Source organism: Lithobates pipiens, unplaced genomic scaffold (assembly GCF_037356315.1).
Source record: "Lithobates pipiens isolate NorthernLeopardFrog02 unplaced genomic scaffold, aLitPip1_a1.2 Scaffold_18, whole genome shotgun sequence".
NCBI classification, from domain to species: Eukaryota; Metazoa; Chordata; class Amphibia; order Anura; family Ranidae; genus Lithobates; species Lithobates pipiens.
The window spans coordinates 654,992,200-655,015,388 of NW_027507758.1; the positions used below are offsets into that span (position 1 = coordinate 654,992,200).

At 46.8% G+C, this 23,189-nt stretch overlaps 1 protein-coding gene across 4 annotated transcripts in view; it reads left to right on the forward strand.

The window, feature by feature from the left end:
- The window catches only part of BABAM2 (BRISC and BRCA1 A complex member 2), a 344,474-nt gene extending 328,642 nt beyond the window's left edge, over positions 1 to 15,832 (forward strand). For 3 of the 4 annotated variants that reach the window (XM_077489427.1, XM_077489429.1, XM_077489428.1), the window contains exon 12: positions 12,945 to 15,832. In XM_077489427.1, the coding sequence (XP_077345553.1) occupies positions 12,945 to 13,008 (64 nt within the window). In that variant the 3' untranslated portion in view covers positions 13,009 to 15,832. Of the gene's footprint in view, positions 1 to 4,202; positions 4,225 to 12,944 lie in introns of those variants that run through there. The other variant, XM_077489430.1, reaches the window with a different exon arrangement.
- The last annotated feature ends 7,357 nt before the right edge of the window (positions 15,833 to 23,189 follow it).

Below are 23,189 nucleotides of genomic sequence, written 5' to 3' on the forward strand. Positions count from 1 at the left end.
ATTTCATGACTAAACCCCACCCGCCAACCCCCTTTCCAGTAACGGCTCCCTTATTAGCTACTAAGGAACTGGGGGGGTGGCAGTTGACAGGAAGACTCAGGAAGCCTGGCATTTAGTGGCAATCGGAAACCAGCTTCAGAGGGGCACATAGAGGGGAATTTTCTGGCTACCAAATGTAATAGAAGACACCTTGGGGTTGGTTTACTAAAACTGGTGGGTGCAAAATCTGGTGCAGCTCTACATAGAAACCAATCAGCTTCCATTTTTTTTTTTGTCAAAGCTTAATGGAACAAGTTAGAAGCTTCGAGTTATCCCCGTATGAGTTGGAACTTGTTCAGAGCTGAGGACTCCATTCCCCTGCCCTGTGGGAGCTCAGGGTGTTTGAGCGGCCAATCTCCAAGCACCAGTGCTACCATGTGGGAATGAGTCCCATCCTCCTCCATACCCAGAACTACCAGGTATTTCCCATTTATTGCAGAACGACAAGAGTGAAAAGGGCAGGTAAATATGTCATATTGGTGGGACCACCATCAGAAATGAACCGGTTGATTTGCTCTTTATAGGCAATGCCCAGGTCCTCTTTTAAGGAACGTTGACTGTAGGGCCCACCAAGCTTGAAGCTTCAAGGTGGCCATAGACTTGTGTGGACAAACACGATTTAACCTCCTGGATGCAAGTCTACCAGCTGGCAACGTGTACACGTGGCTCAGCTCAGGGTATGTGTTTTAACTGTATGGCGAGGAGAGGAGAAGAAGGGGGCTAGACAGCTCTTGGTGCCACCTCCATCTCCAAGGATGGAATTTAAATATCAAACTAGAATTGCAAACCTGTCCATTCCTTTATTCCCCTCTCAAGGTCGGTAGGTTGGTAGATGTCCATTGCCACCTTAAACTTGATATCAGAAGTTAAACAGAAAACAAAAAACACTTACCCGTTCAGCAGAGGCGCCCATGGTGGCATATAGTGGTATCAATGTAGGGGGTCAAAGTTGTTTTAATTTAAGGTGATGAACAAACAAATGTATTGAGTACACCCAAAAAAGTCCCACACTTCATGCTTGCCCTGCAGTCAGTGGCATGAGTCCATGTTGACCTTGAATCCTGCCGGTGATTGCAAAGCAAGCAGGAAGCATAACACTTTTTTATGTAACACGAGGAAGTTGTGGATCAGCCACAAAACATCTTTTAGGTGCACTAAATCATTTTGATGATTCATCATAAATGACAACGACTTTTATACCATCATATGCCACCATGGGCACCAATGCCGTATCGGTGTTTGATGGTTATATTGTTCATTGCTCTTCTGAAGATGCCACCCTGTTATCCCCAATGAGGACCTAGGGCCGAGTTCCCCCGGGCATAGAGAGCGACCATTTCCTACTTGGAGACGAGGGTGTTCTCTATTCGCCTACCTGGAAGGTTGGATTTACCACCATACTTGGTTGTTGGCACCCTAACCTAATGTACTGTAAGCTATATTCTTTATCTTTTTTGAATATCTGTTGTTCAATATCATCGTTGATGAATTATTGCACCACGAGGGCTCTCCCACTTTTTTCTAATGGACACCTCAGAGCTTTTTTTTCTTTTGAAACACCATTCTAAAGGACCACCAACTCATAGACATTGTTAAACTTTATACAAAGCCAGAAAGTATTCACAGCGCTTCGCTTTTTCCACATTTTGTTATGTTACACCCTTATTCCAAAATGGGTTAAATGTATTATTTTCCTCAAAATTCTACAAACATCCCCCATAAATGTGAAAGAAGTTTGTTTGAAATCTTTGCAAATTGATTAAAAATAAAAAAGGAAAAGATCCCATGTACATAAGTATCACAGGCTCCTCCCATGTACATAAGTATCACAGGCTCCTCCCATGTACATAAGTATCACAGGCTCCTCCCATGTACATAAGTATCACAGGCTCCTCCCATGTACATAAGTATCACAGGCCCCTCCCATGTACATAAATATCACAGGCCCCTCCCATGTACATAAGTATCACAGGCTCCTCCCATGTACACAAGTATCATAGGCTCCTCCCATGTACACAAGTATCACAGGCTCCTCCCATGTACACAAGTATCACAGGCTCCTCCCATGTACACAAGTATCACAGACTCCTCCCATGTACATAAGTATCACAGGCTCCTCCCATGTACACAAGTATCACAGACTCCTCCCATGTACATAAGTATCACAGGCTCCTCCCATGTACACAAGTATCACAGACTCCTCCCATGTACACAAGTATCACAGGCTCCTCCCATGTACACAAGTATCACAGGCTCCTCCCATGTACACAAGTATCACAGGCTCCTCCCATGTACACATGTATCACAGGCTCCTCCCATGTACACAAGTATCACAGGCTCCTCCCATGTACACAAGTATCACAGGCTCCTCCCATGTACACAAGTATCACAGGCTCCTCCCATGTACATAAATATCACAGGCCCCTCCCATGTACATAAGTATCACAGGCTCCTCCCATGTACATAAGTATCACAGGCTCCTCCCATGTACATAAGTATCACAGGCTCCTCCCATGTACACAAGTATCACAGGCTCCTCCCATGTACACAAGTATCACAGGCTCCTCCCATGTACACAAGTATCACAGGCTCCTCCCATGTACACAAGTATCACAGGCTCCTCCCATGTACACAAGTATCACAGGCTCCTCCCATGTACACAAGTATCACAGGCTCCTCCCATGTACACAAGTATCACAGGCTCCTCCCATGTACACAAGTATCACAGGCTCCTCCCATGTACATAATTATCACAGGCTCCTCCCATGTACACAAGTATCACAGGCTCCTCCCATGTACACAAGTATCACAGGCTCCTCCCATGTACACAAGTATCACAGGCTCCTCCCATGTACATAAGTATCACAGACTCCTCCCATGTACAGAAGTATCACAGACTCCTCCCATGTACAGAAGTATCACAGGCTCCTCCCATGTACATAACTATCACAGGCTCCTCCCATATACAGAAGTATCACAGGCTCCTCCCATGTACATAAGTATCACAGGCTCCTCCCATATACAGAAGTATCACAGGCTCCTCCCCTGTACATAATTAGTTACAAATACTGCAGCTGCTGACTTTTAATAATCGGACACTTACCTGTCCCAGGGTCCAGCGATGCGGGGGAACAAAGGGCCCCCCCTCGTTTCCCGCTCCCCTCGAGGTACCAGCATTCGTAACTATGGGCACCTGGCTGTGGCTTCACAGCCGGGCACCCACTGCGCATGTGCGAGCAGCGCAGGGCGCCGTGATACGCCGCACAGTCATCTGGGACACGTGACAGGTCCCAGATGACTGTGCGGCGCCGAGGGGAAGTGATGTCACCAGCCCGGGCAAGGAAGAAGGCAGACTACGAGGGACCCCCCTAGCAAAAGGTATTTAGAGGTGAATAAAAAAATTTTTTTCACAATTATTTTTTTTTTTTTTTTAAGAATTTTAAGCACTTTTTTATTTTTTGGTGGCAACACCACTTTAATCAATTTTGGAATAAGGCTGCAACATAACAAAATGTGGAAAGAGTTAAGCGCTGTGAAAACTTTCTGAATGCAATGTAAATCTGTCCAGGTATTTCATCACCCGATTTCTGCTGAAGGAGACAATTGGCCAATCTGTAGTCCCCTGCCAGCAGAGATCAGGTGGTCATGTGATGACTTGTAGTGGGAGCCTAAGGGCAATGTTTCCTTTAGTACAGGAGGCTTTCGTTTTAAGAATATGAATTTCATACAGCAGGATGGATGCCGGTTTTTCATTTTGCTTCCACTTTATTACCATTTACACAGTTCTAAACGTTCTGCATTATGACATCTCATTTATCTGGAGGTAGATTGCTGATAAAAGCAGCAATAAAGTTTGTTTTGTTTTTTTGATCCTTCCATAAAAAGTTTGTAGGAGGTTCTTCCTTTATTAAACTCCATAATGTGCACCTGTCACCGTAAACGGCGTGATGTCACTTTCTAATAGTGTGTAAAACACACTCATTTTATTGGGAATCTGCAAATGTTTTGAGTCATCATTTTTAGATGCTGCAGATTGAAGGTCCTTCCTCATTTAGCTGGAACATTGGAAATATGTTGTCACTTCCTTCCATCACCAGAGGAAGCAGACTTCCTAAAATTCTGTTTGTAAATTTACCCAAACTTTATTTTATTTTATTTTGCAGTTCATAGCTTAGGTTAGCCAATCAAAAGAATCACTTAAACCAGCATGCCTCAAAGTTCTTTGGCGTTCTTCCAGCGTTCCTCAGCGTTCTTCCAACGTTCTTCCAACGTTCTTCCAGCGTTCCTCAAAGTTCTTCGGCATTCTTCCAGCGTTCCTCAGCGTTCTTCCAGTGTTTCTCAACGTTCTTCCAGTGTTCCTCAGCGTTCTTCCAGCGTTTCTCAACATTCTTCCAGCGTTCCTCAAAGTTCTTCGGCATTCTTCCAGCGTTCCTCAGTGTTCTTCCAGCGTTCTTCCAGCGTTCCTCAGCGTTCTTCCAACGTTCTTCCAGCGTTCCTCAAAGTTCTTCGGCATTCTTCCAGCGTTCCTCAGCGTTCTTCCAGTGTTTCTCAACGTTCTTCCAGTGTTCCTCAGCGTTCTTCCAGTGTTTCTCAACGTTCTTCCAGTGTTCCTCAAAGTTCTTCGGCATTCTTCCAGCGTTCCTCAGCGTTCTTCCAGCGTTTCTCAACGTTCTTCCAGCGTTCCTCAAAGTTCTTTTTGCATTCCTCAGCGTTCTTCCAGCGTTTCTCAACGTTCTTCCAGCGTTCCTCAAAGTTCTTTGGCGTTCTTCCAGCGTTCCTCAAAGTTCTTCGGCGTTCCTCAAAGTTCTTCGGTGTTCTTCCAGCGTTCCTCAGGGTTCTTCCAGTGTTTCTCAACGTTCTTCCAGCGTTCCTCAAAGTTCTTCAGCGTTCTTCCAGCGTTCCTTAAAGGGGTTGTAAAGGTAATTTTTTTATTTTCTACATAGGTTCCTTTGAGCTAGTGCATTGTTGGTTCACTTACCTTTTCCTTTGATTTCCCTTCTAAATGTTTTTTTGCTTTGTCTGAATATCTCACTTCCTGTTTCTCCTCAGTAAACTTCTCACCATCATTCGAGCTGGTGGTTAGTCAGCCAGAACAGCTTACTAAACAGCTTACTGAGGAGGAACAGGAAGTGAGAAATTCAGACAAAGAAAACAAAGAAAAAAAAACATTTAGAAGGGAAATCGAAGGAAAAGATAAGTGAACCAACAATGCACTAGCTTAAAGGAAGCTATGTAGAAAATAAAAAATTTACCTTTACAACCCCTTTAATGTTCTTCAGCGTTCTTCCAGCGTTCCTTAATGTTCTTCAGCGTTCTTCCAGCTTTTCTCAACGTTCTTCCAGCGTTCCTCAACGTTCTTCAGCGTTCTTCCAGCGTTTCTCAACATTCTTCCAGCGTTTCTCAACGTTCTTCCAGCGTTTCTCAACGTTCTTCCAGCTTTTCTCAACGTTCTTCCAGCGTTCCTCAACGTTCTTCAGCGTTCTTCCAGCGTTTCTCAACGTTCTTCCAGCGTTTCTCAACGTTCTTCCAGCGTTTCTCAACGTTCTTCCAGCGTTTCTCAATGTTCTTCAGCGTTCCTCAATGTTCTTCAACGTTCTTTCAACGTTTCTCAATGTTCTTCATCGTTCTTCCAGCGTTTCTCAATGTTCTTCATCGTTCTTCCAGCGTTTCTCAATGTTCTTTATCGTTCTTCCAGCGTTTCTCAATGTTCTTCAGCATTCCTCAATGTTCTTCATCGTTCTACCAGCGTTTCCCAACGTTCTTCCAGCGTTTCTCAATGTTCTTCAGCGTTCTTCCAGTGTTCCTCAATGTTTTTCATCGTTCTTCCAGCGTTTCTCAATGTTCTTCCAGCGTTTCTCAATGTTCTTCCAGCATTTCTTAACATTCTTCAACGTTATTCTAGCGTTTCTCAACATTTTGTTTTAGTTGTGACACCATATTTAAGATTGCAAAATCTAGAGGCTACCCAATCTTAAATGTTTAAAAAATGTTTTACTTACTAATGGGTAACCTGAGCCTGGGATGATGCACACAACCACCTTGGTGAAATTATCTTCACAAATCGGAAGCCCCCCCATTACATCAGAGACCCCCTTCACATGAGAGTCCTCCCATCATATTAGAGGTCCCCATCACATCAGACCTCATTATTTCAAATGGTGGTCCTGTCTGTTCTCCTTTAATTTGTATGGGGCAGAAAGAACAGTGGAGGACCGCTGAGGCATGGGGACCCCGTGGACCAGAGAGGGTTGGCGGGTCTATGCTCAGAGTTGGGGTAAAGTCAGTATTTCTGTACTGCTCGTGGCCCAGTGTCTCCCAGACATAGTAGCCAAACGTGGTGTGTACCGACACATTGCAGTCCTCACTATCATCAGGCGTAACCCTGATGACGTCATTTATGACGAAACGATCGTCGGGACTGATACGTACACACGCTTTTGTGCATGGGCGATCCTATCTGGCCATTTACAGGGGATTAGTTTGGATTTATGTATCTATCTGCCTGCATTCTACTAATCTGATCTACTGATGGTTTTTGCCACTACTTCATAGTCTGTTAAGAGCCTTTGGGTTTACCAATTAAGGACACCTGAGAGAGCACGTTGCCTTCTCTTCAGTGGATGAGAGATCCAAGTCAAGCTCTGTATGACCTCCCTGAGTAAGGGGGGGGGGGGGGGGGGGGGGTCGCAGGCTTTCTGGTAAACCTCCAATTTTTACTTTGGTGATGGGTGTCACCCAGCTGGCTGTTTGATCATCATTTCAACACGGTTTAGCAATGGACTTTACACGTGGACTTTAGTCCCATATGGTTTCTTGCAGAGATCTGCACCCTTTTTATATATTGCTCTGGTATTTGTGTTTGGAATTCATCTCTAGCTGAATTTTAGGTTTTGCACAATTGATGGCACTTATTGCACTTTAATTAGTACATGTTTTATATTGTTTTTTTGCATATTTTGTTATTGATTTCCTCTATTGTTCATACACTATTGATTGCACTGAATGTACTTTAGTAATCTTTGCGCCTGTTATGTGCATTGTGTTATATATTGTATTTTTAGTGCTGCACTTCTTATTTATTATATATTCTATGTGCCTGGTATCTGGGTTGTAGTGCACAGCTGCTGTTTTGTTTTAGTTTCTAAGCGCGGATACAATTTTTACACTCACTATCATGCTGTAAGTTACACGAGTGATTCTGACTTTGGCAACAGCTCACCGGCCACAGAGGAATACAATGGATAGTGGCGCAGGTTATAGTATATGGCAGGGATATGCAATTAGTGGACCTCCAGCTGTTGCAGAACTACAAGTCCCATGAGGCATAGCGAGACTCGTACAGCCACAAGCATGACACCCAGAGGCAGAGGCATGATGGGACTTGTAGTTTTCCAACAGCTGGAGGTCCGCTAATTCCATATCCCTGGTATATGGCATGAGATCTGAGTCCATACAAGAGTCCTGTTAAGCTCTGTGTGAGAAAACAGTCCATGGAGAGAGGGCAGCCTTGCAGGGGGAGCCGAACCACACTCCGAACATGTAGAGAGAAAAAAAAACAGAAAGAGGGCGCCCGATAAGTCTGTAATAATAATTGATTAGTGCGAGCGGAGTCCATAGCGAGGCTTGGAGGGCAGCTGGTGGATCACAGAGGGGAACTCTGGAACACAGCATGTGGCGTGATGGCGTCACGGACGTAATGGCAACGCGTTTCCGAGCATGCCCACTAGGGGGATGTCCTTAGTGCGCGCTCTTTTCTCAAGCTGTCGCTCCCTGGTGTGCATGCGCAGAAACGCGACGCCATTACCTCCGTGATGCCATCACGCCATATGCTGTGTTCCAGAGTTCCCCTGTGATCAACTCCTCGCTTTGGGCTCCGCTCACACGCCGAAAGACTCCTGCTGGTCAGGACGCCGGCCATGCATAGATTCACAGGGTGTGACCCCTGCTGGAAGCTGTGGGGGAGATTGGTGTAACCGGACTCTACTGCGCCTGATTAACGATACTTAAAGCGGGAGTAAACCCACTGACTTTTTTTTTTCTTTTTTTTTTACACCTGTAAGCCCTTGTACACGCGGTCGGAGATTCCGACAACCAAATCCGTCGGAGTAATTCCAACGGATTAATTCCGGAAGAGGTCCTGAAGTGATGTTGCATACACACGGTCGGACTAAGTTGTCAGAAAATCCGATTGTACATAACGTGATGACGTTATTTCGTTAGGACGGGACTATGTTCAGGCTAGTAGCCAATAGCTTTGGTCTAGGAATTTGATCTGAGCATGCGTGGCACTTTGTCCGTCGGAGTAGGCTACACATGATCGGAGTATGTCCGATCGGAGCATTTTGTCGGAAAATTTTACCGGCAAATTGGAAAAGTTGGTCCGTCGGATATTCCGACGGAAACAGTCCGATGGAGACCACACACAGTCGGAATATCCGACAAAACGGTCCGATAGGACACATTCCGACGGAATCTCCGACCGTGTGAACAAGGGCTTAGGGAAAAGGCATAATGAGCTAGTATGCACCGCATACTAGCTCATTATGAAATACCTTAGAACGAGGCGCCGGCATCTCACTCGGTCCACGCCAAAGGAGCTGACATGTTCCCTTGGCGTGTCTTCCGGGTATCACGGCTCCGACACCGGAGTCACTATGTCGTCACTCCCGCGCATGCGCACGGGAGTTTTCTTCCCGGCAGGGTCTGGCGTCTGCCGGACTTTCAGCCGAGAATCCCCGGTGCGCATGCGCCGCTGCAGTCAGCCGCTCATTGCGAGGGGAATATCTCCTAAACCGTACAGGTTTAGGAGATATTCTTTTTACCTACAGGTAAGCCTTATTATAGGCTCACCTGTAGGTCAAAGTTAAACGTTTGGCTATACAACCGCTTTAAAAGTGAGTGTTTTTAATGCGCTTTGTCTAGTAAATGACTACAGTCTTATCTAAGAGGCGCCTGCTTCCTGTTTTTTTTTTTTCTCTCACCAGCAACAGAATCTTACCGATCTTGCCGGCTTCCTCGCTAGCGGGTCGGTAAGATGGCGCTATCCAGAGAGATTCCGTAGCATCCCAAGCCAAAGCAGGTAGGTGCGAACCTGTCTCAGGTGATTCTGCTGCTGGCAATGTGTCACCATCAGCCGAATTGCCGAAGTCTTTCACCCCCCGGGTGACAGGTACACTTTGAGGAGTTAGAAGGCACAGAGTGAGAGCAAGGCTGTAGGTATGAAAACAGCCCTTTAGAGAGGTGTGCTGAGGATTAGAAGCATTACTTGCACCTAATCCGGCTATTACCTTTTGAACATCTCACACTTCTTATTAATGTGACAGTGATCTACATTACCTCAGACTAGCAGGTGTAACGCTTTGTACTGCCCCTCCGGTGTGCCGTCACTCAATGAGGGTGCTGACTTGGGAGCGCCACACACGCCACTCATATCCCGATCTTTTTTTACTGTATATAGGAAGTATGATGAAAGGTGTATTGGTGAAAACTGGAATTCTACACTATATGGCGGAAGAAGAAACCTCACCATTACATCTACCTATGTGGCCACCAACATGTGGACACCCCTTCAAATGATGGAGCTCAAGTGTCTCCAATGAAGGGACAGAATGACTGATCTCAAGGCTAATCTGCTGCCAAAACTGAAAACACAATAAAGAGTTATTCTATATGGATTGCAAACATGAATTAAACTCATAATACCCATGTCTACAATATGGCCAAAAGTATGTGCACCCCCTCCATATTTTAGAGTTCGGGTGTCTCCAGTGAAGGGTCCTGGTAATACTCCATCATACAAAAGACATTTTAGACCATTGTGCTCTTCCAATCTTGAGGTAACAGTTTGGTGAAGACCCTTTTCTGTTGCAGCATGACTGTGCCCCCCCATTGTGTACAGACCAACAAGAGGAAATTAGTACTTCTCAACCTGCTCTGACCATCATACTGCGTAGTGTGATAAATTGCTCGGCAATACCCCAACAGCATTCCATCACAAGGCCTCAATAAGACCCTTAGGGTTAGGTGCGGGGGTCTAAGCACCAGCTTGTTTTCATCATGGCTTCCCATGGTGGAGATAGAACTTGTGGTGTGCTGGTGCCAGGTCATGACCCCCAGGTTCACCCTGCTCAAGGTGCGGAGGCTAATGCATGGCAAATAATAGGAAGCTAACAAGAGATACTGGTGAGTCTGAAGCAGTCAGCTTAGTTAGAAGGTCCAGGAAGCAGGCCTTGGGTCAGGACGGGCAGCAGACAAGCAAATCCCAAAGAGAAGAACCAACATTGGTGCATGGGAGAATAGTCCTTGGAGAACAGCAGTCAGGGAGGGGAGTCACAAGTGGGAGTTCTGAGGCAAACAGAGCATTGCTCTGTCAATGGACTCCATTACAACGTTCCCTAAAATAGGTGCATGCCTATGACATCATTAGCGGCGACATTGGCCACAATACCCAGAAGCTTTGCATGACAAGGTAGAGAGGGGGGCCTAGCAGTGCAGGAACATGGATGGTAAGTGACAGATTAAAAAGGCAACACTCACCAATATTGTCCAAAAAGTATCCCGTGCAACATACAGTACAAAAGGTACTGCCCCTGGTACTCCTGGCCATGGTCGAAACGACTAAAGTGTTTCAGCCATGGTCAACCTTAATCATAGCCATATTAAGCCTATGGCTAAGGTCAGACATGCCTGAAATGTGACAGGAATGTTGGCCCCTTTTATACTGTATGTTCCTCATGATACACAAAAGGAGTATGGTGGAACTTAAATGGTCTGCAGACCATAAACCCTACTGAACACCTTTGGATTGAATTGGAATGCCAATTGTGAGCCAGGTCTTATACAACATCAGTACCTGACCTCACAAATTGGTACAAATTCCCCAAGACACCCTCCAAATTCTTGTGAAAACCTTTCCAGAAGTAGAGCAGGGCCACCTTCATAAATACATGGTTTGACCAGTTTGGTGTGGAGAAACTCGAGTGTCCTTCACAGAGCCCTAACCTCAACCCTACTGGAGGAACTCGAGTGTCCTTCACAGAGCCCTAACCTCAACCCTACTGGAGGAACTCGAATATCCTTCACAGAGCCCTAACCTCAACCCTACTGGAGGAACTCGAGTATCCTTCACAGAGCCCTGACCTCAACCCCACTGGAGGAACTCGAGTATCCTTCACAGAGCCCTAACCTCAACCCTACTGGAGGAACTCGAGTATCCTTCACAGAGCCCTGACCTCAACCCCACTGGAGGAACTCGAGTATCCTTCACAGAGCCCTGACCTCAACCCTACTGGAGGAACTCGAGTGTCCTTCACAGAGCCCTAACCTTAACCCTACTGGAGGAACTCGAGTATCCTTCACAGAGCCCTAACCTCAACCCTACTGGAGGAACTCGAGTATCCTTCACAGAGCCCTGACCTCAACCCCACTGGAGGAACTCGAGTATCCTTCACAGAGCCCTGACCTCAACCCTACTGGAGGTACTCGAGTATCCTTCACAGAGCCCTGACCTCAACCCCACTGGAGGAACTCGAGTATCCTTCACAGAGCCCTGACCTCAACCCTACTGGAGGAACTTGAGTGTCCTTCACAGAGCCATGACCTCAACCCTACTGGAGGAACTCGAGTGTCCTTCACAGAGCCCAGACCTCAACCCCACTGGAGGAACTCGAGTATCCTTTACAGAGCCCTGACCTCAACCCCACTGGAGGAACTCGAGTATCCTTTACAGAGCCCTGACCTCAACCCCACTGGAGGAACTCAAGTGTCCTTCACAGAGCCCTGACCTCAACCCTACTGGAGGAACTCGAGTGTCCTTTATAGAGCCCTGACCTCAACCCCACTGGAGGAACTCAATTGTCCTTCACAGAGCTCTGACCTCAACCCTACTGGAGGAACTAGAGTATCCTTCACAGAGCCCTGACCTCAACCCTACTGGAGGTACTCGAGTATCCTTCACAGAGCCCTGACCTCAACCCTACTGGAGGAACACAGGTGTCCTTCACAGAGCCCTGACCTCAACCCTACTGAACACCTTTTGAGGGCAATTGGAAGGTGGATTGAACAACCAGATCTTCTCATCCAACAGCAGTACTCGACCTCACAGATGGGCACAAATCCCACCCAGACGCACCCCGAAATCTTGTAGAAAGCCTTCCCAGAAGATTGGAGGATTGTATAGCCACAAGTGAGGGCAATTCTATATTAATGGCCTTGGTTTTATAAATGGGATGTCCCACAAGCTCACAGAGGTGTGATGAGCAGGTGTCCTCAAACATTTAGTCATATAGTGCAGTGGTCATCAACCCTGTCCTCAGGGCTCACTAACAGGCCAGGTTTTATGTATTACCTTGGGGAGAAGAAAACTAGAATACTGCAATCACTGAGCAGCAAATTATATCACCTGTGACGTATTTCAGTTATCTTGCAAACCTGGTCTGTTGGTGGGCCCTGAGGACAGGGTTGATGACCACTGGTATAGTGTAAAGCCCCATACACACTATCAGATTTTCTGCTGATTTTTGTCTTCAGATTCACCAAAACCATGTAGTGCGAGGGCCGGCCTGATTGCATACAAATTGAATCGCCTAAGGTTTGACCTAATATATGGTTTTGGTAAATCTGAAGGAAAAATCTGCAGAAAATCAGATCGGATGTATGGGGCTTAAGTGATTTAAAGGATCAGTCTACCCATTAGTGATATTTGTGGAGTCTGATGGGGTCCTCTCTGGGCTCTTCCTTCCTCCTGTCCAGACACTAGGCTTCTTCTCATTGACTGTTTACTGGTTCTACTTCAGCTTGATGTTTATAATCTGAACGGTTCATATTTTATTATTTTTTTGCTAACTTTGGAGCTGGAAATGTTTACTTTAAGCCAAGCTGACGGTCTGATGTTTGTTTTCTTGCAGAGCTTATTACCGAAGTTTTGTTCCTCAGTTCCAAGAAGCTGCCTTTGCCAATGGGAAGCTTTAGAGTGGGATGGAAGAGACGGCCTTACATCACAGGCAACAGATCATCTTGGACTTTTGTCAATGAATTGCTGAATTTCACAGTTTTTATACTTCTTCCTTTGTTGTGTTTACCTGAATATCGCTGCCTGGCACCCCAAAGATAACCCTTCCTGGCAAAACCTTCTTTGCTTTACTACCGAAAAAGAAAAACCTCTTTAAGCCCTGGTTCACATTGGTGCGAATTGGCATGCGATTTGACAAATTGTATGCCAAATTGGTGGCAATGGCACACAAATTTTCAAAAGTCGTTTCTGTACTGCTTTTGGTGACTTTGGGGTGCAATTTCCATTTACATCTGTGCAGAAAGCCGGACAGACGTCCCCGAAATCGGGACTGACATTCGGCAATGAAATCGTGCGAATTCAGCTCGTACAATTTCTTTCCCGCACTCGGTGTGAACCTGGACTCAAGAGACCATCCAACCTAATGTGAGGTTTTAGTAATAGGCCCAGCGAGCTGAACCAGTCCCCAAATTATTATATGTCTTGGATGCTCCAAAAGTGAAGCTCTTGTCCACATGGGGGTTTTAGGTGTTCCCTCCTCTCCTATGTGAGTTTCCTGTTACATTCTTCATAATACAAAATAAATAGAAACCCAACAGGCATGGTAGGAGCCCCTCATCATCAGCATGGTTGGTGTGCAGACCCTGAAACTCTACAGAGGAATGGTGGGAGCCCTTCATAATGGGCACAGAAATGGTACAGACCCTGGAAATTCAGCACGGGGATGGTGAGGACCCCTCATAATGTGCACAGAAGGGGTACAGACCCTGGAAATTCAGCACAGGGATGGTGAGGACCCCTCATAATGTGCACAAAAGGGGTTCAGACCCTGGAAATTCAGGGCTCATCAATAGAGTTCCCAAGTGATGGAAGAGACTATCGGGGTTTACCTCTCCACCAAGCACTGAATTATCATTTTTGGGTGGAGTGACCCTCCTCTTCCCACCTCTGTCAGCCACCCCCATGGTACACGGTTACCTTACCCCCAAAGGACATTAAACAGTTTTCTGAGCCTAAAAGCATTTCTCTGGGTGTCATGTACTCTGCCCCCCTTCCCTTTCAACAGTTACCCTTGGTTCACGCCTATGCGTATTTAGTGTGTTTTGCAGAATTGCACTACAGTCCATTTAACATGGTTTCCTATGGACCTAGTTCACAGCTGTGCGTTTTGAGCCTGTGCATTTATTTGAAAAGGCTAAAGGACTCCCCCCCCCCCCCCCCCCCCTCAGTGAATTAGCATTTTGCGTGTAATAGACATCAACGGACCTGCACCAAAAACGCAAGTATTACATTTTTTATGCGTTTTGCTTTTTTTTTTAGCTAATAGGAAAGTATGATAATTCCGTTCCTGGAGTGCGACTTTGTTGCTACTTGAGTGCCAGAAAGTATAAAGTTGCATCAAAGTGGCAATGCAATGGTGCAGGAACCTTTATGTGTCTCAAGTCGCATGTTATGGTTAAGGGATAGGGTTTAGGGTTAGATTTAAGGGTTAGCAGTAAAGGTTTACAACACTAACCCTAACAATTACCACTAACCTTAACCCTTTTCCCTTAACACCTTAAAGGGGTTGTAAACCTTCATGGTTAGCATTCTATACATTAGAATGAAAAACCTTCTGTCATGCTGCAGCCCCCCCCCCCAGTACCCCCATTTTACTTACCTGAACCCGGTCTCCCCCCCCCCCCCGGGGGACAAGCACACACTCTCTAGCTGGTGTCTCGTGTCCTGATTGGATAGATTGATAGTGCAGGCATTGGCTCCCGCTGCTGTCAATTAAATCCAATGACGTGGGGGGCGGGGCCGACTCCTGCTTTCTGTGTCAATAGACGCATCGGCAGGACTCGGGAGCCCTCCCGCACGGGCGTCCCGAAGGAGAGTGCTTCTCCGACAGGGCACTTGAGAAGAGGATGAGCTACTAGCACTGCTGAGGGACCCCAGAAGAGGAGGATCGGGACCATTCTGTGTAAAAACCAACTGTACAGAGGAGGTAAGTATTATATGTTTGTTGTTAAAAAACAAAAACAAAAAACCTTTAGTAGCCCTTAACATGCGAGTTTGGGCACATCAAAGTCACACTGCATGGACAGAACTGTCATGTTTTCCTATTAGCCAAAGAAAAAAAAAAAAGGCAAAATGCATCAAAAGCACATGTTCAAAAATGCACCGGAAAAATGCATCAACTGCAACCTGTATAGATGTGAACCGACGCTAACTCCCAGTCCGAATCTGATTTAAAATTTTGGTTAATGTGCAGGGGATGATGGGAAATTATTATAAAGAAGGACATCAGATATTTGCTTGTGGCGGAGCTATTAATATGCTGAGTGGCCCTTGATAAATACTTGCCTCTCAGTCCCTACCTACTGCAATCCTATCACACTGCCAGAGCCTAAGAGGAAGCCGTCAGGGCGGACTTATTGGAACGGCAATTGCTGATTGGTTGTGGAAGTGCGGGCTTTATGACGGTCAATCCTGGTCCTGACCTCAGTGCTTAGTAGACCACGGTGTTTGTTTTGCCCAAGCCCAGATGTGGAAATGGTAGGATGTTGGTGGCTAATGGTAAACAGGCATGCAGGTTGGCAGTTCCCACGTCACTGGCTGCACCCTCCATCCTGGTCGGTGTATGCCAGCCGCGGGGCTTCAGGTTTTATATCTCTCCCAACAACTTCATTCTAATCTGCGCATATCGCTTTAAATTGGGGTGCCGTCATTCAATGTAAATAAATGCACTTTTTTTTTTTTGGATAAATGTTTCTTGCAAGTGATGAATAAAACTGAAACAACGAGACAATGCTGCGTCTACTACTACATGGTCCTGCAAAGTATAACCGAGGCGTCATCCAGCTTCTCAGTAGGGTATTCAAAATGAGACAGGGTCAAAAATAGGGGTGGGGTACCCCTTGAGTAGAATGTTACTTAAAACAAAGAGGTTTAATCGACAGCAGTGAAATGGATCGTTGTACGGGCCCGTATCACACGGGCAAAAGGAGGTCCTCTGCTATAGATTCCAATTCCTTCCAAGCACCGAGTGGGCTGAGAGACTGCAAATGGCCAGCATGCATATGAGGGATCTCTGGACATTATATGTGATGCCTGGGTCCAGAACCTGGGCAACGGTTGGACACAGAGCTCAGCACCCATGAGGCGGGCCTATGAACGTTTCATGTATTGCCTGGGCCCAGTGCCTGGACAAGGCTTGGGCAGAAAGCTCAGCACCCATGTGATGGGGTCTATGGACATTTCATGCAACGTCTGGGCCTGGGCAAGGCTTGGGCAGAAAGCTCAGCACCCCTGTGAGGGGAGGGGTCTATGGATCCTTTGAATGCAATGCCTGGGCAAGGGTTGGGGCAAATGCTCAGCACCCATATGGACATTTCATGCAATGTCTGGGCCTGGACAGGGGTTGGGTGCTGAGCATTTGCCCCAACCCTTGTCCAGGCCCAGACATTGCGATGGTGTCTATGGACATTTCATGCAATGTCTGGGCATTGGCAAGGCTTGGGCAGAAAGCTCAGCGCCCCTATGAGGGGAGGGGGTCTATGGACCCTTTGAATGCAATGCCTGGGCCTGGGCAAGGGTTGGGGCAAATGCTCAGCACCCATGTGATGGGGTCTATGGACATTTCATGCAATGTCTGGGCCTTGGCAAGGCTTGGGCAGAAAGCTCAGCGCCCCTATGAGGAGAGGGGGTCTATGGACCCTTAGAATGCAATGCCTGGGCCTGGGCAAGGGTTTGGGGCAAATGCTCAGCACCCATGTGATGGGGTCTATGGACATTTCATGCAATGTCTGGGCCTGGGCAAGGCTTGGGCAGAAAGCTCAGCACCCATGTGATGGGGTCTATGGACATTTCATGCAATTTCTGGGCCTGGGCAAGGGTTGGGCAGAAATCTCAGCACCCCTGTGAGGGGAGGAGTCTATGGACCCTTTGAATGCAATGCCTGGGCAAGGGTTGGGGTAAATGCTCAGCACCCATGTGATTTGGTCTATGGACATTTCATGCGATGTCTGGGCCTTGGCAAGACTTGGGCAGAAAGCTCAGCGCCCCTATGAGGGGAGGGGGTCTATGGACCCTTTGAATGCAATGCCTGGGCCTGGGCAAGGGTTGGGGCAAATGCTCAGCACCCATGTGATGGGGTCTATGGACATTTCATGCAATGTCTGGGCCTGGACAAGGGTTGGGGAAAAAGCTCAGCACCCATGTGATGGTGTCTATGAACGTTTCATGCAATGTCCTGGCCTTGGCTAGGCTTGGGCAGAAAGCTCAGCGCCTCTATGAGGGGAGCGGGTCTATGGACCCTTAGAATGCAATACCTGGGCAAGGGTTGGGGCCAATGCTCAGCACCCATGTGAGGGGTCTATGGACATTTCATGCGATGCCTGGACAAAGGGTTGGGCAGAAAGCTCAGCACCCATGCGAGGGGGCCTATGGACATTTCATGCAATGGTTGGGCTGGGCACTGGGGGAAGGTGCCAGGGCGCCCCCTCATTACATGCTCCAGATTAGTGGTTGCCAAACAGCAGGCCACAGCTCTATGTGTGCTCTAGTAGCTACTACTGTCACACCGTGCTCCAGTTTGCCCACTGTCCACCCACAGCTGACACAGAAAACATAATGTGTGCACAACTACCTTCTAGCTGCTTGCAAGCAAAAGATTGGCCATGCATGCACAGAACACACTCCATGCCAACTAAGGGCAGCGGAAGTAAGGGGGCAGATAATGGGTGCAGGGCAGTACACCCTCTGGGTGCTGGATGAACCTGTCCCAGTACTACCTGCGTCATAGCCCCCTACTCAAAACAGCCCCCTGGGACAGTGATTGGAACATGAATGGACCACCACCCCAACAATGCTGTGATTCCAGACCCAGAATTAGGGAAACGATTGATTGCTTCATAGAGTTGGACACGTTATAAAAGAATAAAAGTTTATTTACAACGGCAAAAATACACCTTGGAGTGTCTTTCCAGGGCATGAGCATTCTAGAGTTATGGCCACAATTGGTATTATATAGTAGAAAACACCTGAAGTCGTTCCCGAGGCGGTGAGCGGTCGGTGCACCGGCTTGTAGTGTCCTCCTAACACTCGAGCAACCGTGTAGATAAAGGAAAGCCGGCAGCTCGATCTTCCGCAATGAATACGTTTATCAATCCAGGTGTGGTACACAATAATACAGGGTTTACGCATTTCGACATGTAGCCTTAGTCATAGCTGAGTGGCTATGACTAAGGCTACATGCAGAAACGCGTAAGCCCTGTATTATATTGCATCACACCTGGATCAATAAATGTATTCATTGCGGAAGATCGAGCTGTCGGCTTCCCTTTATCTTTAGTTGGTATTATGACTCCAGAAAGGATATTTTTCCCAAAAATGAACAAGTCTTATATATATTTTCTCCTCCTCTGGATTCCCCAATAGAGACGTGCATGACAGAAACATTTGTTTTGTTTCGTCATATTAATTATTTTAGAATAATTCGTTTTCGGATTAATTTAGTATATTTGTTCTTTTCCCATCAATTTGAAATTCGCATCAGAAGACATCTATATAAATTCTATTTTATTCTAGTCTGTTCCTTTCTATTCTATTCTGTTTTATTCTGTTCTATTCTATAAAGCAGTCTAAGTAGGAATCATCATCTTATTTCACTTTTATACCTTACTGCAGGGGTCCCCAACCCCTGGGCAGAGGGCCAGTGCCAGTCCGGGGCCTGTTGCTGACCGAGCCGCACAGCAGGGGGTGAGCAGCGACCACGGCCTGCACATGCCTAACACAGACCACGGTCACCGCTTATCTCCTGCCGTGCGGCCACGCCTATGTGTCCCCTCCCAGCTCCTCCGCCCGCCCGACAATGTCATCCTATCAGCAGGAGGTGGGAGGAGCTGCAGTTCAGAATGGAGAATTCCTCCCGCTCCCTGCTCTGCTGATAGGATGGCACGGTCTTTTGGGTGCAGGAGCTGGGAGGGGACACACGGACAGTTACCACCCTCTGCCCTGCAGGTAGGAGTCCTGAGCCGGGGAAGCAGAGATTGAAGTTAGAAAGGAAAGGAGGGGAGGGGGCAGACTGCAGGGTCACTGTAATATAAAGGGGGCATTGTGATATAAAGGGGATTTCACTGTTACAGTGCAGTCCTCTTTATATCATAGCTCCCCTTTACATTACGGCGTAGTCCCCTTTCACATCACTGCCCCCCTTTACATTACAGTGACCCCCTTACCAAGCAGTCCCCGGTACATTAACGTAAAGGGGCACTATAATGTAAAGGGGGGCTTCGATCTGAAAGGGAACTGAGAACACTGTAGGACTGCTTTACAGGATGAACTGATGTAAAGGGGGACTGTGGACACTGATCTAAAGGGGGGACTGTGCTGTAAAGGGGGACTGTGAACACTGATCTAAAGAGGGGACTGTGCTGTAAAGGGGGACTGTGAACACTGATCTAAGGGGGGGACTGCGCTGTAAAGGGCGACCGTGGACACTGATATAAAGGGGGGACTGTGCTGTAAAGGGGGACCATGGACACTGATATAAAGGGGGACAGTGGACACTTGTATAAAGGGGGGACTGTGCTCTAAAGGGAGACTGTGAACACTGATGTAAAGGGAGGACTGTGCTGTAAAGGGGACCGTGGACACTGATATAAAGGGGGACAGTGGACACTGATATAAAGGGGGGACTGTGCTCTAAAGGGGGACTGTGAACACTGATATAAAGGGGGGACTGTGAACACTGATATAAAGGGGGACTGTGGACACTGATCTAAAGGGGGGGACTGTGAACACTGATCTAAAGGGGGACTGTGGACACTGATCTAAAGGGGGGACTGCGCTGTAAAGGGGGACCGTGGGCACTGATCTAAAGGGGGGACTGTGCTGTAAAGGGGGATTGTGCTGTAAAGGGGGACCATGGACACTGATATAAAGGGGGACAGTGGACACTGATGTAAAGGGGGACCGTGGACACTGATATAAAGGGGGGACTGTGCTGTAAAGGGGGACCATGGACACTGATATAAAGAGGGGTGTGTGCTGTAAAGGGGGACAGTGGGCACTGATATAGAGGGGGAGTGTGGACACTGATATAAAGGGGGGGTTGTGGTGTGAAGGGGGCTGAGGACAGACTTCATGAATTTTCCACCCCCTGACCCGTCCACCAAAACCACCATCCTCCCCCAACCTGTTGACCCAACCCCCGTTCCGCCTGGCCCCTAGGAGAATTGGCTGCCTTGATCCCGGTCCCTGGTGCGGAAGGTTGGGGACCGCGGCCTTACTGCGTTTATTGCAATATGTTTCCATTCAGAATTCAAATTCATTTTTGAATTCGGATAATCCCTTTCATTATAATATATTTGGGATTTCTTGAAATTTGTTGCTGTTGTGACTCGGAAATTTGGATGCATCCGAATAACGAAAATTGTTGTCCGGATTTTGATTTGAAACGAATGGCACATCTCTATTTCCCCCGGGCCATTGAAGGTGATGTTCTCTGCGGTTGTGAAGATCGTGTATTTTATAATTGATCTCGTACAGGCGAGGTGGGTGTCCGTGACCTGATTTTCCGCTTTCATGGAAATTCATTTGCATTCGCCTCTCTCTGACATCTTCCAAAGTACAATCGGTGAACATAGAAAGCAGAGCGCGCGGCGGAGGTGACACAGGAAGTTCTCGTATTGTGAAGGCGGACTGAAGACTTTACATGTTCCACTGAACTCACCACTTCTCATCTACGTAACTCTCGGGCAGAAAAGAAGATAAACACTTTCCCACCGACGCAATCTCTGAAGGTTTATTGTAATTGAATTAGTGTCGCGGTCCTCGTAAAGACCCTGAAAATGTTATACTGGTGGGGGGGGGGAGGGGAGAATTGCAAAAAAGTTCCCGCTGTGGAGATTTGAGATCTAAAAATGGAGCAAATATTTCCACAAAAAGAACCTAATTATTTTCTCGCTGCACTTTAGGTGAACTCGGAGGGCAGCGATTGGTTCTGTAAATGTCCATTTTCTGGCGTCGTCGGCGGGATGGCAGATTGAATTCCTCTTTGTCTGTGTTGCAGAAATAAAATCATTCTCCTTTTCATGCAGAATAACCAAGAGGTTCCCAAATAAATGACGTTTAGTCTGCTCTGTACCTTATTCATTTTTGCAAATAAATAATCTTTCTTCATAAATTTCGGCCAAACTGTATTCAGCTACATTTCCTTGGTGAAAATACCCCAAAGCCGTGTATATTATTTAGTCTGTAGGAAAGTTATAGAGTCCACAAACTACGGGATATATATCTGACAATCCATCAATCCTGATGTACTGACCGACCATCTCATTTCTCGAGGCCCTAAAATGCCAGGACAGTACAAATGACCCCTTTTTGGAAGGTATACAGTCCAAGGTATTCAGTAAGAGGCATATCGAGTTTTTTGAAGTTGTAAGGGTCAGGTATTGATGTTTCAATGAGAAGACCACCATCAGAGTTCCAATTCATCTCAAAGGTGATCAGTAGGGTTAAGGTCAGGGCTCTGTTCAGGACACTTGAAGTTCCTCAACATCAAACTGGTCACCCAATGTCTTTATGGAGCTGGCTTTGTACACGGGAGGAGGGGGGGGGGGGGGCACAGTCATGCTCTAACAGAAAAGGGTCTTCACCTGTTACCACAAGGTTGGAAAAGTACAATTGACTACAATGTCTTTGTATGATGGAGGATTATCTGGACCCTTCAATGGAGATACCTGAAGTTATTTGGTGGTCAGGTATCCATACAGGTTTGGCCATGTACAGTAGGTGGGTCTCATAGTCAGTTGTCCTGAAAGTTTTGACTATATAGGTAGGTGTAATAGTCAGGTGTCCCCAAAGGTTTGGCCATATAGGTAAGTGTGAAGGTGAGGTTCCCGTAAACATTTGGCCTTATAGCTACAGTAGGTGTGAAGGTCAGGTGTTGACCAATGTTTGGCCATATAGGTAGGTGTGAAGGGGAGGTTCCCGGTAAACGTTTGGCCATATAGCTACAGTAGGTATGAAGGTGAGGTGTCCACAAATGTTTGGCCAGATAAGTAGGTGTGAAGGTGAGGTTCCTGTAAACGTTTGGCCTTATAGCTACAGTAGGTGTGAATGTCAAGTGTCCACAAATGTTTGGCCATATAGGTAGGTGTGAAGGTGAGGTTCCCATAAACCTTTGCCCATATAGCTACAGTAGGTGTGAAGGTGAGGTGTCCACAAATGTTTGGCCATATAGGTAGGTGTGGAGGTGAGGTTCCTGTAAACCTTTGGCCATATAGCTACATTAGGTGTGAAGGTCAGGTGTCCACAAATGTTTGGCCATATAGGTAGGTGTGAAGGTGAGGTTTCCGTAAACCTTTGGCCATATAGCTACATTAGGTGTGAAGGTCAAGTATCCACAAATGTTTGGCCATATAGGTAGGTGTGAAGGTGAGGTTCCCGTAAACCTATGGCCATATAGCTACAGTAGGTGTGAATGTCAAGTATCCACAAATGTTTGGCCATATAGGTAGGTGTGAAGGTGAGGTTTCCGTAAACCTTTGGCCATATAGCTACATTAGGTGTGAAGGTCAGGTGTCCACAAATGTTTGGCCATATAGATAGGTGTGAAGGGGAGGTTCCCTAAACCTTTGGCCATATAGCTACAGTAGGTATGAAGGTGAGGTGTCCATAAATGTTTGGCCATATAGGTAGGTGTGAAGGTGAGGTTCCCGTCAACTTTTGGCCTTATAGCTACATTAGGTGTGAAGGTCAAGTGTCCACAAATGTTTGGCCATATAGGTAGGTGTGAAGGGGAGGTTCCCTAAACCTTTGGCCATATAGCTACAGTAGGTATGAAGGTGAGGTGTCCATAAATGTTTGGCCATATAGGTAGGTGTGGAGGTGAGGTTCCTGTAAACTTTTGGCCTTATAGCTACAGTAGGAGTGACGGTCAGGTGTCGACCAATGTTTGGCCATATAAGTAGCTGTAATGGTCAGATGTCCAGAAATGGTCAGCCGTATAGGTAGGTGTGATGGTCAGGTGTCCACAAGGGTACGTTGGTTGATGTCCTCCCAAGGAACCATTGGGTTAAATGTGAGACTTTGGAGAGAAGGCGAATGGAAATCCAATGTGGGTCGTTAATCTGACAGCTCTACAAGCTCAGAG